Genomic DNA, 17,160 nt, shown 5'->3' on the forward strand with positions numbered 1-17,160 from the left:
ACCATCGAAATACACGGTGACGTGTCGAACGTGAAACGCCGAATTGACTGAGAGGTCACGCAGCGGATCCATTCAGGAATCTGGTCTCGGGACGGCAACTTAGCCTTGTCAGCTGACGTTGAGGCCCCTACTGGCTGTCCTTCGGGGCCACTATCGTGTCAGTACGCGTCATAAATATGATCTTAAACTTATATCCTTCGTGCCCTACGTACCATTACCCATACATTGCCCTATATTAAACTTGATTTTGTTTGATACCAAGTACGAGACAAATAATAGCGATGGTCCACGGGATTTATCTTTAAAGTCCAACATTATATCCCTCAATAATTAGTGGCGTCCGGGTTTTCTCATCCTTTTATCTCCCTTTTCTTTTTCCTATGGACCACATCATTCAGCCCGTCAGTGGCGATGGAAACATGTGATGGCTAGTAATTTTTCTAAAATTAGTATTTATTTACTGTGTGATTAGAACAAGTAGCTATCCTGAATAATAAAGAATTAAAGGGCTCATCTGCAAAACTTCTTGCTTAGCGGATCCCAATTCCCATTGCTGTAACTGCGGCATATTTTGGGTTTTACCAAAAAAAAAAAGAGAGAGAGAGAGAGAGAGAGAGAGAGCATATTTTGGTAACTTAACAAAGTCGGTTTAAAGGGAATCCAAAGTATATCCAGCTTTTCATAAAATAATAAACAAATCTTTAGTGGCTCTTTTGATAATTAATGCACATATAAGGCTATTAACCCAAAGACGTTTCGATCTCTCTCTCTGTCTCTCTCCTCTTCCTCTCTTATAAACTCCATCCCCCGCCTTCCCCAATTATTACGTGTCCAACAAGAAGCCGACGCTCTCCGCGTCCGTCCTCTCTCTCTCTCTCTATCTTCTCCGAGAAGCCATAGTCTCTGGAGTGAGAAAGAGGAAGAGAGTTTGACTGTTTGAGCGAGAATGGAGCTCCAAAACCCTAGCAACAGCGACCCCCCGAGCTCCGACCTCGCAAACTCCGGCCATGGGGAACCCCACCTCGACCCCCCGGGGTTCCCCCCCGACGACATCGACAGCGCCTGCTCCACCCCCTACGTCAGCGCCCCCTCCAGCCCCGGCCGCGGCGGCGTCTCCGGCTGTTACTTCTTCAGCGCCCCCACCAGCCCCATGCACTACGTCCTTTCCTCCCCACCCGCCACCTCCGCCGGCGGCTCCCCCTCCTTCGACTTCGACTTCCCTGACGCGTCCGTCGGCAGCTCCTTCGAGTTTGAATTCTCCGCCCGCTTCCCATCCTCCGCCGCCTCCGCCGACGAGCTTTTCCTCAACGGCCAGATCCGCCCCATGAAGCTCTCCTCCCACCTCCAGCGGCCCCAGGTCCTCGCCCCACTCCTCGATCTCAACGAAGAAGACGACGACGACGACAAGTCCGATTGTCACCCGCCCGAAATCGCCCCCAGGGGCCGAGATCTGAAGCTCCGGAGCCGATCGATCCACCGGCGGGCCAGATCCCATTCCCCGCTTCGGAACGCGCCGCTCCATTGGCAAATGGAGGTCGAAGAACGAGAGGAGAGAGCCAAAGATCTAGATCCGAAGCAGATCGAGGCGGAGGCTGCCACGCCCTCCGTCTCGGCTTCGTCCTCCCGGTCCTCCTCCACGTCCTCCTCCTCCTCTTCCGGAAGAACCTCCAAGAAGTGGATCTTCCTCAAAGATCTCCTCTATAGAAGCAAGAGCGAGGGAAGAGAGAGAGGTAAGACCCTAGAGAAGTTCTGGCACTCGATCTCTTTCTCCCAATCCAAAGAGAAATCCAGACCTTCCTCCGCTGCGGCCTCTTCTTCCAACAATCCTCCGCCAGCCACTGAGGTCGCGGAGGCGGAGAAGATCACATCGAAGAACCCGCCTTCGGCGACGGTTGGGTCTTCGAAAAGGACCACGGCGAAGCCGGTGAACGGGGCGGGGCGGCGGAGGGGCCTGGTGCCGTCGCCGCACGAGCGGCACTACACGGCGAACCGGGCGCAGGCGGAGGAGATGCGGCGGAAGACGTTCTTGCCCTACCGCCAGGGACTTCTCGGTTGCTTGGGCTTCAGCTCCCGCAGCTACGGCGCCATTAACGGCTTCGCCCGTACCCTTCATCCGGTCTCCTCCAGGTAATCGACGCCGGCTCTCTTCCGTTTCCCCTAATAAATCCACTAAATGAGGTGTATAGTTTCTTTTTCTTTTTTCTTTTATCAGTGGAATTACTGCTGTAATCCCAAATCTCGATGGTTCAAAAAAAAAAAAAAAAAGAGAGATTAATGTTCGTTTTTATTTTTATTTTTTTATTTTTGGCAATGATTTGGTAATTGCAGGTCTTTTTAGATTTTTTTTTTTGTTGATAATATATTAATATTGGTTAGAAGTAAACGCTGTCTTTTTCCGTTAAGAAGAGCTGTTTAGGATGCAAACGGTGCCAGCTTGGTGATTAAGCGTTATGAATTCATTTTTTAAAAAAATTAATGATAAAAGGACGCCATCCACGTGATATGTTGGGAGGCGGTATATACTATATAGGCGCATTATATTACGTAATTAGACGCTTTCACTAATGAGTAATGGTCATTTATATTTCCGTAGCGTAACCTGATGGAAACGGTCGAAACTTTGAAACGTATGCGAATCGCGTGGGCAATAGGAAGATCCGATCGGGAAACGAGTATAGGGTTGGGTTTGGGATGAGTTAAAGCGCATGTCATTGATGGGGACCGTTGAATTTTGTGTTTGGCTATGAGATGCTAATAATTGTCGCCTTCCTATTGAAGTTTACGAGGGACCATCCTTTTCTCGACAGCGACACTGTGTTACGTTACTCTCTGATGCGGACCCAACCTTGATCCTATGCGTAGATGTAAACAGGTTAGCTAATTATTAGACTTGTGGACTGTAGGTCCATGTAGGTGGTTGGGTTGGATGTTGATCGGAGCCAAGCCACAAAATTTGAGTTGAAGCTTGATCCAATCAATTTGCGCCGTGCCAAGCTCGATTTAAGGGATTTTTCTGCCCAACTGCTACCAGACGGACACAAAACATAATAACCAGGAGTCACTAAATGACCGTATGAACATATATTCTATATGTACCTGAGAAATATATATTCTGGATTCTGTGCCCCTGGGATGATGCTCTGGTGAGACGGGAAGATGTTTTCACGTTCAGGGTTTTGACGATGGGGACTGCAACTGCGAGAAGCAACGAGGAGGTAAAGGGCATACGGCCGCGATGAGGTCGTCGACGACGTGCTTGGATGGGAGGAGGACTCGATCCAACACTCAGCAGCGTATCAGACATTGAGGGCTTCGTTTGTGCAAAGTCCATTTAAGAATGATTCATGTCAACCCAACTCCTTTCCAGCTCGAATTTTGTGGGAGGGAAAAATCTCTATGGATTTTTTTGGTTCCATTTCAGTTAATGACATGCTGGGATGGATGAGTTTTTAGAAGAGCGAATAGATTCAATATTTATAGGAATGTCCAAACAAGCTCCAAGCGGTCCAATGAATGTCGAACTTGACTCACAACCTTGATGGGTGGTTAAATATTTCATTAACGAGTCTATTATGCTCAGCTCCGATGAGCAGTACACAATGGTGCAGAATATGGCTAGATGCCTCTTGATCTCTAGTGGGGGTGGCTCTCTTCTTTCCTTCACATTTTATTTATTTTGAGCTGCGTTATAACAAAGTCAACACCTATCACCATTATCATAGTAAACAAGTGAGCTCCACACCCACCATACGGAATGGGTCAAATAGCAAACAATAATGGGAGGCTGACCGACCAGATTAGATTTATAATAATAATAATAATATGAGACATACTCCATGTATTTTTTTATTTTTATTTTTTAAAAAAATATAGAAATTGAAAAAAATATTCCTATTATTTTTGTTTTTCAAAAATATTTTTATTTTTTCTAAATAATAAAATCACTTAACTTTTATTTTTATCATTATAAAAATATTAAATTAGTATTCTTGCCGCCATCATCATATTTTCAATTGCAACATAATTATTGTGGTCGTCTGCACCGTTACTGCCACCACATCAATTATAACCATCGAAATCATTATTACCATCATCTCTATTACATCGCATCATCTAATACCAGCATTCCATATTATCACTACTACCGTTACTATCACTATCATATTATAGTCATCCTTCACTATCATTTTTATAATCGCTGTTGTCGCCTCCGTCGTATTGCTACTGCCCCTATCATCAATACCATCACCGTCTCCTCCATCTTAGCTGCTATTGCTCTAATCCTTGTCAAGATTAATATACTTATATTTTAAAAATAATTAATTATATCAAATATATTTATATTTTTAAATAAAAAAATATTTTTTTCTTATTTTAAATAATATAAAAATTAAAAAATGATGCAATAGTGACACCGTGGCTTCCCACTTGACTTATTAGATAACTAGTCGAAGATCTGCGCGTTGCATGAGATCGGATACACGAAAATAATTTTTCAGATATTGTTATCCTATTTTTCAAATATGACTGTATTCTTATTATTATTCAAATTATTATTAATAAATTAATATTTTAAAAATAATATTTTTATTATTTTTTTAAAAAATAATATTTTATTATTAATTTTTAAATTTATTTTTTAAAAAATAATATGTTATTATATAAATAGTATTTTTAAATTAATAACAATTTTTTAAAAAAAATAATATTTTGAAAAAAAATAATATTTTTATTATTATTTTAAAATTAATTTTTTTTTTTTCACTGTTTTGTTGCAATCTAAACAAGTTAGACTAATTTGTATCCTAGGTGTACCCGTCTATGAACTAATGAGTCTATGAAATAATGTAATGGTTTTCTCCAGCCAAGTTGAATCAGCAGAAAGGAATACTTTCACGTGACCGTGATCACTGAATTCATTCTTCCGCAAAGGCAAAGAAAACTTTTACCCAAAAAAAACAAAGCAAAGAAAACTTTAACATCAAATGATAAGATTAAATACAAAATACCAAGCTCCTCGTAGGCCTCGAGGCCTTTAAACTTAGAAGAAATCAGCAATATTTGCTGGTGGGAATTTGGAAGTCGTGGAAGAGGAACAAAACTGCCATAAGTAAGTTAAAGATCAAATAAATTACTATAACTTTGGCTCAAAAAAGTTGTAGCAATATCCTATTGTACATACTACTATAGTAAATATAGACAATGTATATTGAAAGAAAGGTAGTTCATCTTTCCATGGAGTGAACCTGAAAGGGTGAACAAGGTGCTGACATTCAGCTTACCCAAAAGGCAAAAGGTGAGATTTTTCATGGTGTTCTTCATGTAAAACCCAGCATCCTTGAAGTTGACATTGCTGTAGAACAAAATGAAAGACTTATTTCTTACTTCCTTTTCCTGTAAAGGCTGCTTCGTTCAAGAGTTTCGCATATTCATGATCTTCACAAAATATCTTTTATTTCTAGATTTTATAAAAACATATTTGCTACTGATCTACGTAAAAATTTTTTATATGTTTGGAGTTGGTTAGTTGTGTTTTGGTAAAAGAACATTTGATAGGCGTAGGGTATTATAATATTGTTGGGTTTCCTGTTTGTGTAAATATGGGTTTTCAAGGAAAGATCATCAACCCTTCCTTAATATTTTTTTAATATAATATTACAAGGAAAAATTATATCATTCCTCGTTCCAATTTTTAGAAACAAAAAGAAAACTTAGTATTTGCATTGAAATACCAATAAATATTTGTCAACATTATTATCATCATGCTTCAAAATGCAAGGTTATATGGAAAAAGAAAAGTAACTAGCAGTTTCTCTATAAACAAAATAATATCCAGGTATAACTTATTTCGATACTTTCAAACAAGAAAAGGGCAAGAAAAAAAAAACATTTTTCTTAATGAGTATCCCATACAGAACATACAATTTGACCGTTGATTTGCTTACCTACAGTATATCCATCCTCATCTACTTTTAGGTCCAATCCATTATTCTCATGACCTTCCAGGTCAACTCAATATTCATGTCTTGACCTCTTCAAAGTAATCTAATGCTCTCTATATGCAATTATGACTAATGGAACATGTTGGTGCAAAGTATATACCTGGAGCAAAAGTACAATAGAGAATAAGAATTTTTTTAATAAATTTTTTTTTCAAAAATGATGGCACTACTCAAGCCAAGGCATGGAAATCTTAATATTGATGCAATTTATTATCAAAATAAAAATAAATACTTTTAATAAATTTTGAGATAGTAGAGGGAATGTGAATGAATGGGAGTTTTTTTTATTTTAACATCATTACTCCTTTGTATAGGGGTTTTAGATATTAACTATGTTACTCATATTCAAATGAGATCAATTATCCTTATTATCTTTATAATGATATATTTAATTCACCCTCTCGCTACTTTAGAAATTTATTAAAAATAAGAGAAACGGGAGTTGGAGGAGGGCAACCCGACGCATCTACCTTCTCTGGATGCGACCACAGAGCCTCAAACCTCATTGGAGAATGTTTGATTCGAAACTGAGTCTAAGTGAATAAGCGGCCTTCTCTTCACCATATGGGCGAACCCAATGGATGAGTACGCCACTTCAATAGCATCAAAGGCCAATGAATCAAATATCGCTTCGAGATGTCATGTCCGGACCATCAGGATATGCTCTATTAGCAGTTATTTGTACCCTAATATTTAGTCGTAGCTCGATATCTATCGAGACTCGAATCCAGATCACTTTGTTGGAAGTAAAGATCCGTTTCGCTGGAATGCCACCTCAATAGCATGTAGTACGGACAACTTGAAGATGGAAAAAACAAGTGTTGCATCAATAAATAAAATTGGAGAATTTAATAATATACACCCCTTATTTTTGGAGAGAAGGATCTTTGCTGAAACCTTCATAGAAATCCTATCCAAAGGGCCAAATTGTAACAAGTTTGCACTTAAAAAAACTAGGCCATCCTTTCATGAATTTATGGTACCTTAGATGGACAAGTACATTTGGAGGAAGTCCAGCTTCATCACTTGATAGAGCATTGCTTTCAACAACCAAAAGAGCTCCCAAGACACCCAAAAACAAAAACAAAAACAAAAACAAAAAAAAAAAAAGGAAAAGAAAAGAAAAGAAAAGAAAGAAAAAACATCTTCATCTGACCATGACATAACAAATGGGAGGTGATCCCATTCAGCTCATCTGAGAGAGGGTGTCCCACGCAAATAGTTGTCTTGGAACGGACTTTATTAAGCTGACCCACCTTGAATTGGATCTGATCCTAGAGTTTGGAGGAGTGAAATTGAATGACTTGCCTTCAATTGATGCCTCATCTAATATTTGGATACATATGATACACAATCTTGCAAAGTCCACATCATATCTAAACTTTGGGACCACAAATAATGCTATCCGGTTGTTCGATGACCAAGTCTAAAATCAGTGTGGATCCTTATAATGATGTAATAGATCATGTTTTGATCGGAAAAATCAGAATTGTTGTCCCAAATTTTCATTATCACATGAATTATTGTCAATTGTCACTGCAATAGACAATATCATTGTACCCTGACCACAAGTGCTAATTCAGGATGATATTACTGCACCAATCTCTCCAAAGAACAAAACTATTTCCATTGCAAAAATTATAACATAAATAATCAATGAAATAGCTAGAGAAAATAAATAAATTCTGTTACATGATACCATTATAATAATAATGACTTGGTTATGATAGTTGTTAAATAATTGTATCACCAATAAGCTTATAACCTAAGTAGGGTGCACAAAAGCCGTCATTACTGTCTGCAACCATGCTCACATTTTTGAACTATTTTTGAAACGTTGGACCGTGTCATGTCTATCAACCAAACCCAACAAATGGGTCCAAACCCTAAAGTCCGGGTCTGATCAAGTGGCTGCTACCGGACCCGCTTTGGGCACCGTTTTCGGAACCGTGCTAAGTCGCTAACATATCAAGGCGGAAGAAGGCCTAAATGTCCAAAGCGTTTTCCAGTTCTGGGATCAGAGAGCTCTGCTCGATCTCCATCTCGATCTCGCGAGGTAGCTCTCTCTCTCTCTCTCTCTCTCTCTCTCTCTCTTTCTCTTTCTTGATTCGATTCAGTAGGATCTAGCGTTAGGGGTTGTGAGAGGAATCTCTTTCCGTTTTATCAGAATCCAGCTGCTTCTGGATCGCTTTAGGGTTTCCCTGAGCCAAAAAGCCCTAAAGAAGCGCATGTTTGATCGATCCAAGGAAGACGCATGGCAGACGGATTTGGATTTGTATCTCGTATTTTGAGTGAGATTTTACGATCCGCCGTGCCATTTTTCTTGGATTATCAGGGAAGCCACGGGATTTCCCTGATTGATCCAAGGGCGACGCAAGGCAGACGGATTCGGATTTGTATCTCGTATTTTGAGTGAGATTTTACGATCCGCCGTGCCATTTTCTTGGATTATTAGGGAAGCTGCCGAATTTCTCTGATTGATCCAAGGGCGACGCAAGGCAGACGGATTCGGATTTGTATCTCGTATTTTGAGTGAGATGTTACGGTCCACCGTGCCATATTTCGGCCGAATTTCTCTATTGTTTAATGATTTCTAAATTTGGGATTTAGTTGCTTTATGAGAATGGTACACCTTTTGTTCAGGAGAAAAACGAAATTTGCATGAAATTAATGGTCTGATCCATCTTTTTCTGATCGCTTCCTGAATTTATTTGCCCATCTGAATGGTGGAACCTGATACTGATATGTTTTTCTTGAAAACAATGTTTGATATGATCACCACAGTCGAGGAAGGTGAGCAGAGGCCCAGGTATCTTGGAAGTAATAGCTAGTGTCATGCCATCTCACAGGTTGAATCTGTTGTTTGGTCAAAATAACGGATTTTTTTTCAAAAAAAAAAACAAAAACGTACGTGAAATCAATCATTTTTATTCCTTTTTTTTTTTTTTGGTGGGTGTAAATTGAAACACTAAGTGGGACTGATTTGTTAGAAATTAAAAAAAAGGACATAAAAAAGACAAATTTTGCTTGCAGAGAAGTAGTCTTGATCTGGTTGAAACTGGCAAAAGAGAGTGAGCTGAGACATAGATTATATCTCTTGACTGATCAAGGTGACAGGCTTTTATTTTAATAACACAAAATTTATGTGAAATCAGTCATATATATCTATCTTTGGTTTGTAGGTTGCAATTCTTTATGGATTTGAATTGTTAGACATTAAAAATGAAAATTCATTTTGGGAAATTAATCACTGATTTTCTTACCATGAGCAGAATACAGAAGCAGAGATTATACAGTTGCTAGTATAAGTCAGAATCATGCCTTCTCAGAAGATCGAGACTGGTCATCAGGACATGGTCCATGATGTTGCCATGGATTACTATGGCAAGTGCCTTGCCACTGCCTCCTCTGACTCTACCATCAAGGTCATCACTGTTGGTAACGCCTCCTCCCCATCTCAGCTTCTAGCCACTCTGAGTGGCCACCAAGGACCTGTGTGGCAGGTTGTATGGGCCCATCCCAAGTTCGGCTCCATTCTTGCCTCCTGCAGCTATGATAGCCGTGTGATCATCTGGAAGGAAGGCACCACCCCAAACCAGTGGGTGCAGGCCCATGTGTTCACTGACCACAAATCGTCAGTCAATTCGATTGCCTGGGCTCCTTATGAGCTCGGCCTTTGCCTTGCCTGTGGGTCCTCAGATGGGTCTATATCAGTCTTTACTGCTCGATCTGATGGCGGTTGGGATACAACAAGGATTGAAATGGCACATCCAGTTGGCGTCACCTCTGTCTCGTGGGCGCCAGCAACACCCCCTGGCTCACTTATTGGGTTGGGGGAGCTTACATATAAGCTTGCATCTGGTGGTTGTGACAACACAGTTAAGGTTTGGAGATTGTACAATGGGAGCTGGAAACTGGACTGTTCTCCTGCCCTTCAGATGCACACGGATTGGGTGAGGGATGTGGCCTGGGCCCCAAATTTAGGCCTTCCAAAGTCGACCATGGCAAGTGCTTCACAGGACGGTACAGTGGTCATATGGACATTGGCAAAGGAGGGGGAGCAGTGGGAGGGTAAGGTTCTAAATGATTTCAAGAACCCTGTCTGGAGGGTGTCATGGTCATTGACTGGGAATATATTGGCTGTGGCTGATGGCAATAACAATGTTACACTGTGGAAAGAGGCGGTGGATGGTGAGTGGCAGCAGGTGACAACAGTTGAGCCATAGGAGACTCAGGTTCCTATTCAGATGGTATTTCCACCAGAACTATCTTCTTTCTTTGGTTCCGTGCAGTTTTCTTTCTGTTTGCCTGTTTATCAGTTGTTATACTTACTGTTTTATTATCGTCATTGTTTGAGGCTCTTCTAGATGGCATTATCTAATTCTTAGTTCGCAGCAGGTGCATTTTCTAGACCTTGACATTTTCTTTGCCACATGTCTTATGAGATTATTCCCGACAGTGCCTATTAAAAACCCATTGGCTTATGAATCTTGATGCCTTGATGTCTCTTACTGGAAGTGGTGTTATGTGGGTATTTTTTTTTTCTTTGGACTAATGTCTCAATGTATGTAAGTTGGTTGGTAAACTTTTATGTCTATATAGAGGCCAGACATTAGGAGGCTTGAGCTGGCAAAATAGAATAGTGGTTCTTAGTTTAATTGCAACATTATCTTGTCTGGTGATTCAATATCCTATCATAAAATTGAGAAACAAGAGTGCAGAGCCAGGCCTTAGTATAGTGCTGCAAACATAGTAGCTGGGTGAGTAGCTCTTTTTTTTCCTTGCTTCAATAATATTTTAATTAAGCACAAGAACAATTCATATAATCTTCTTCTGCCTCAGATAGGACATCAAGGTACTTTTTTATTTATATGTTATAAATAATAAAATTCAGTAGTTTGGATAGTGTACTGGTTATGTGAGCACATTATGTGCAAATCTTTTAACCTTTAGATTGGAGATAAGGTAATAAAACAATGTAAACAACATAAAAAGACTGTTATTTGATTTGCATTGGTTATATTTCTTACCAGGTGCAAACTCCAGAAATGTATTAGACTATTAGTTTTCTAGCTTTCTTCTTACTCTTGTTTTAGATTTATCTAAACCACAAGGAAGCTAAACATTTATGTAGATTTACAAAATTAGCTTGTTGAAGCCATCTCACGTGATTGTTGATTTTTTTCCGTGACTTTCGATCATTAAAAGTTTAGGAACAACTTATCATTATTTGTTATAAATGGTATCTAATGGACTCTGAAGCTAATCCCAGACAGATTTAATCCCTATGTTCTCAGCATCGACATGTATTTTAGGAGATTACAGTCACCATAAATATCTATAGAGGCTTCATGTATCTATGGTTCCATTTAGGCTCGCTAGTCACCCATCTGCACCCACTAATTTATTCATCCATGTTCTAATTCACCCATTGTCACCTATTAATTCACCCATTCATACTAATCAATTCACCTCAAACCATATCTATTCCACCCAAGATTGCTCCCGTCTACCCACCAACTTGATTGTAGGAATACACCACGTAACCCTCCTTAATCTAGATTTTAGGTGTTAGCTGATTTCAACAGCCGAGCTTCACTACTTCTCCCGATGTACCATCTTACCCTCGTGCCCTAATTTTTTTTCTTTTGACTGTCTCCCCACATATCCGTGCCACTTGTTAGAGAATAAACCTAAGATTTTCTTTAATGAACTTCCATTTCTGCTAACAACATTCTCTGCATAAACAATACATGGATTTCCCATTTGCAATGTCTTATGTTTTGCCTTCTGTTTGCTTTTGCTTCCAATATCCTTATCTCTCTTGAAAATTCCCATCACGTCATGCATGGTTTTAAAAGGAAGCTACAATATGCATGCAGTTAGGGGGCTACATGTCATATATGCGAAGATGCATATGTAAATATTTTAAATAAATAAAATACAGATATAGAAAAATAAAAATCATAATGATGGTCGCATCAATTACAATAACAACTATCATTTACAATGCTTATGACCAACTTTGTATTTAATATTTAATAGCAGTTATTTAATATTATTGATGAATTGATATTATTAACAATGCTTATGAGAGGCTGCGTGTGTGGCAGCATAATATTAAGTGAGCTGCATATGTGGCCGTATATGATGTTAAGCATACTTGGCCCATAATGCTGAGTTGGTTTCTTATACTGCCTATTTGTAGCTCGATGGCATATGGTAACCACATATTGGATGTGCAGTCAAGAGATTACCTCCACATATGTGGTTGCATGTGGTCCTTTTAACATTGAAGCCTCACAAAAAAAACTTCCTCCCATTGTGCTCGAGCTGATGTTATGTGGAGGCTTTACTTGGTTACTCATTTGAGATGTGGGCTCGGCTGATTGATTATGATCAGATTTGGGCTTTCCTTAATCAAACAACTGCTGACAGGGATGAAGATTGTAATTGGACTAGGCTGATTTATATATTATGGCAATTTTGGAAGGGTATAAATATAAAGTTCTTTCAGGGTGTGTTGTTAATGGTTGAAGGAATGCTTAGGATGGCACTTGTCTTTGTCAATGAGTATTGGCTTGATTATCTCCTTCTCCCCTTGTGAACTTGGTCAGGCCTATGATTTGCAGTAATGGTTACAGTACCAGTATTGGTATCATTCTGCTACAGAATTGGTACTGGCTGATTTGTGGTAGTGAGCCTGTAAATGCCTGTACAAAGTATTGGCTCACAACTGGTATGGTACCATATGCTTGGTGCATGTTGATATGGTCTAGCATGGGCCTTCAGGGTGCCTTTTCTACCAAAGGCCTTTTGAACAACCTTCTTATTTTTTGGCCAACCCTGCTACTTGATTGAAAACGTATTTTAATGGTTTTGGCATGAGTCTTGTATTTACTGGTGGATATTTTACTATTATGATCACATGGGCCAACTTCTTGTGCTACCCTTACTCCATTGTGGGATGTTAGTGTTCTGTTGGCTGAGACAAGGGCAACTTATAAGGGACATTGTAGTGCGAATGGATGCCTTTCAGTGCTAGCTACTATGGGGTTAGCCCTTTGTTTTAACCCACAAGAAAACATCTTTCGTCTTAATAACCAAATATTCTGAATTCCATGTAGGTGTAAACTTTGTGGAGCAAACACCTGCATGTTCCAAAACACCTTTCATTCTCCATCATTGGATGAGAAGTCTCTAGAAGCTAATGCGACCATCCATGGAGCAAATTTTATGGCATTCCCTATCCTTAATCATCTCATGCCACCCCTTTAAGCAATCCTAGCTGTCCTTCTACCCAGTAAGTTTCTGCAATATCATTCTAATCCTTGAACTGCCCTAGCTGCCTCTGGAAGTATCCCCCTCCCCTTTTAAGACAGAAAATAAGGTGAAGCTTAGAAATTCAAGGAGGTTACCATATGCTATACTTCTCTAATGGAGGATTTTCTCGACCCTTTTCACTACCTTTTTCTTAGTTTCACCCATTGCCTCCACCCTTCTCTACCTGGGACCTTACACAATCAAGGACCTCGTGGTTCCTCTGAGAGCAACTTGAAAGAAAAGACTTCACCTCCTTGGTTAGGGGTCTACTATATAGAGACCTAATAGCTAGGAGGTTTGGAAGGAGGAAGTGAATGTGATGTCTCTCCTCCCCTCTCCTTTCTTGTTTTCCCATGCTCTCTATCTCTGTTATCTTTACTTTAAACATAGAATGCCTGAAAAAACCTATTTAGAGACCCATCTTTGCAGGTGGGGGATTAGCTACTTCACTGTTTTGAAAGACCTTCGAGATATTTGATGTTCACAATAGTTTCACAGGTTTCCCCCATTAGGTTTAGATTCTTTGATATTCTCAGATTAGCCGAGGAAAGGTCTTATGGAACATCCCTCTACCGGCAAAGATGGGTCCCTAAATAGATTTTCTTATGTTTTCAATGAGAAAAGAAATGAGAAAGAAAATATAAAAAATGATGAAAGGAGAGAGGAGGAAGCATTGTAGAGATTTTGCAATCATGATAATCATTTACTCCTTTATTGCTTCCTCCACCCAAGCCTCCTTCATATTGGATCTACATTTATTCCTAACCAAGGAGGTGATGATGGCTCTTTTTCCTTGAAATCACTTGCAAAAGAGTGTAAAGGTCTTCCAAAAGAATAGTAGTTAGAGCTTCCTATAGTTTCTAATTTTTTTTTCCTTGGAAGTGGTTTTTTTTTTTACCTGTTGTGGGTGTTTTTTTTTTTTTTGGGTGGATCTAGGAAATGGCATGAGATGATCTGTGACTATGAGGTGCCATGTGTAGTTCCACATGGATGGATGAGATTAACTTTTAAGAACTCTCATCCTATGATGGGTTGTGAGGCACCAGTTGGGATTGTCATTGTGAGGGAATTGGGGGGAAATTTTAACATGTTTGAAATCCAATGACACATTTGTGCTTCATTTTTATCCTCTGTGTCTGTTTGTGTCAAAAGCATTCATTATCAAGGTGAAGAACAAAAATTCCTCCTCTGTTCCTGACAAAGAGAGTAAGAGGAAAGTGAAGAACAATGAAAGAAAAAAAAACAGAAAAAAAAAGTTCAAAAGTTCTATAGTGCACAATTACAAATGGTGGATGGTTACATTGCGCCACACAGTGTCCACAAAATAAATTGTGTTCTAAAGTCCCTCAAGTTCCTCTCCTTGCAGTTTTCCTGCTAAATCACATGGATACCAAGCACCATATTGTTTTTTTAAAAAATCAGCTTCATGTGGTCAATTTCAAAATTCGAAAGCTAGTAAATCATGTTCCACTTCACAACCTAGGGGGATCAACCACTTAACCAAAGTAATCAAGGCCAAACCTCTTTAAATAAAGGCAGAATATGAGAGTACCATGCCCATGATTTTGTCCACTGCAAGAAGTGGTTCACTTTTTCCTCATTGTCTCTTATAATTGAGGAAGATTCTCATGGAGGATATTTTACATGACCACTGTTTGCATTATGTTTGATTCTTGCATGGCATCGTTATATTGTAACATTTTTGGGTTGATTACACAGACTCTGCAAAAGCATTACATTTATGACAAACCTGGACAGAGAAAGAACTGTTGCACATCTCAAATCAAGTATTTGATGATCCTCCATGTCAATCCTGGTGATGGAAAAGAGCAAAAAACTTCAATTATTTCTCATTTACACAGGCCGCGTCTAAAGATTGCATCTGCATAATATTTGTCTTCCTTCTCTCTTGCTTGAATCAATAACAACAAACTATTCAGAATCAGGGGTTATGTTGGAGAATTCTAGAAAACCTATTAGAACATGAAGCCATCTGATTTTCCTACCATCGGGCCAAATCTATCATTATCCGAGTTTAAACATCACATGTAGTTCAACTACACAAAAGCACCTTTCCCTTATAGGATCTTTGATGTTTGAGTTGAAGGAGAATATCAATTTCCTATTAGCCATGTTAAGTTGATTTTTCTCTGAACTTAATTAGATCCTCCTCTTGATATTTTTATGGACCTTGCTTCAGTAGATGGCATTACTGATGTAGTTTTCTTTAGTAATAAATTCAGTTAATTTGTTGGCTTGATTCTGGTAAAGCTACATCTGAATTTGGACTGATGTCTTTGTTGGTCAAGCATTTATGCTTGTTACTATGATGGATGGTAGTCATGTGGCAGTCAATTGTAGAGATTGAAATTTTAAGTATTTGATCATCTAGTATTTCCTAGGAGTTAGCTATATTGTTGAATCATAGTTACTTTAAAATCTGTTCTGCTGTCTGTCATAACATGCATACCTTAATGCAGTCTAATGCGTTGCATTATTCCGCATGATGTCTTTTGCAGGGAGAAAAGGGGAGCTTAGGTTTTAGCATTGCAATCTTAAACCTTATGACCAGTGGATCGTTCTCTTCTGCATTTATATGGGATACCGACTAAAAAGTCTCCAATGCAGAAGCATAGGAAACTCATGGGAGATGAGCCCTTGTCTTTGGCTATGGTTATTTGTTTTCTACGTCCACATTCTCAGAGCCAGCCAGGGGCAATCTTCGGTTGTTGATATATTAGGCCACAATCCAATGATCTCAGCTGTTCTCAGTTTTATATACTCCCAGGATAATGTCACTTCTTATTGTCGAGTGACTATTGACCTCATTTTTAATTGCCTTTGCTGGATATGTTGATCTATGAATGGTTTCTTCATTGTGGCTTTAGCCTTTTCTCCCCAGTATGACTTCTTGATGACAAATTGCATTAGAACACCCTGCCGTGGTGTACCCACATGCATGGAATAACATCTCCATTTATGCTTATTTGTTTTGCAAGGACCTCAATAATTCTTTTCCTTTTCCCCCTTGAGTCTGGATGAATGAACTTGTTTCAAGGATGCATTGACATGGCTCTAGAATAACTTCAATGTTTCCATGAACAATGGACACACGTTGGAAGGGCTTTTAGAAGGCACCATGTGCAAGTAATTCTGCTGAACAATTTTTTCCTTTCAAAATAATTTTATCTCGTCTTCTGTTCCCCTGCAAGGTTTTTGTAGTTATAAGCTGGTTATTGTAAAGAGGCTTATTGCTAACATGCTTAGACTTCAGCTCAGCTTCAGCTTGGGTGGATGCGGTGCCACTGTGGTAGATCACCATGGTCTTTCTTGATGACCTTTTCCTTTCCAACTGCAAGTGTGTTGCATAGTTTCATCTGTAATTGATGCAGAATTGGTAATGTAAACTTTTTGTGATTAGGTCGAGTGCTAGAGTTGCATAACCCATGTAATCAGGATCTTTTCCTTTGTTTTGGTAGAAGGGTGAAGTGTGGTTAAATTATTGAAGTTAGTTAGTCAAATTTAAACATTATTCTATTGATCTGGAAGAGCGATTGGGAAATGAGACTACGCTGGTAGGCCTAATTCTTGCCATTATCGGTTGTTTAGGTAGGTGTTGGGAGGAATGCTAGATTCGTGATTTTCTTAACTGATGCCAAAAGTTGGTCGGGACAAAGGCTTTTGGTCATGGTTAATCCTTGCCGAACTTTTAACATATGGTGATAATGGAGCACATTGCAGAACATATTTAAGAAAATAATAAAATATAAATATAAATGGATCTTAAGGCTTTTTTTTTTTTTAATTGAGTGAATTTTTCTTATTGAATTCAGAT

At 39.2% G+C, this 17,160-nt stretch overlaps 2 protein-coding genes across 5 annotated transcripts; both read left to right on the forward strand.

The window, feature by feature from the left end:
* The first annotated feature begins 810 nt into the window (after window positions 1–810).
* Window positions 811–2,287, forward strand: LOC105039911 (uncharacterized). Its single transcript, XM_010916232.4, has one exon. The coding sequence runs from the start codon at window positions 947–949 to the stop codon at window positions 2,129–2,131; it is 1,185 nt and encodes a 394-aa protein (XP_010914534.1). The 5' UTR covers window positions 811–946; the 3' UTR covers window positions 2,132–2,287.
* A 5,622-nt stretch (window positions 2,288–7,909) lies between these two features.
* On the forward strand, window positions 7,910–16,866 carry LOC105039912 (protein transport protein SEC13 homolog B). 4 transcript variants are annotated; one of them, XR_012137802.1, is made up of 4 exons: window positions 7,910–8,058; window positions 9,275–10,252; window positions 16,325–16,472; window positions 16,600–16,866. XR_012137802.1 is itself a non-coding variant. In XM_029262958.2 (3 exons), exon 2 carries the CDS (start codon window positions 9,320–9,322, stop codon window positions 10,226–10,228), a length of 909 nt encoding a protein of 302 aa, XP_029118791.1. In that variant the 5' UTR covers window positions 7,910–8,058; window positions 9,275–9,319; the 3' UTR covers window positions 10,229–10,252; window positions 16,325–16,866. The 4 variants fall into 4 exon arrangements, 3 of the variants coding, with proteins under 3 accessions (XP_029118791.1, XP_019704016.1, XP_010914535.1); XM_029262958.2 differs by having other exon boundaries at window positions 16,325–16,866; XM_019848457.3 differs by lacking the exons at window positions 16,325–16,472; window positions 16,600–16,866 and adding an exon at window positions 15,806–16,311.
* The last annotated feature ends 294 nt before the right edge of the window (window positions 16,867–17,160 follow it).

This window comes from Elaeis guineensis, chromosome 1 (assembly GCF_000442705.2).
Source record: "Elaeis guineensis isolate ETL-2024a chromosome 1, EG11, whole genome shotgun sequence".
Taxonomy (NCBI): Eukaryota; Viridiplantae; Streptophyta; class Magnoliopsida; order Arecales; family Arecaceae; genus Elaeis; species Elaeis guineensis.

Excerpts from the sequence above, each read along its gene's own strand:
- LOC105039912 (XM_029262958.2), top strand. The coding sequence starts at position 9,320 with ATGCCTTCTCAGAAGATCGAGACTGGTCATCAGGACATGGTCCATGAT.
- LOC105039911 (XM_010916232.4), top strand. The coding sequence starts at position 947 with ATGGAGCTCCAAAACCCTAGCAACAGCGACCCCCCGAGCTCCGACCTC.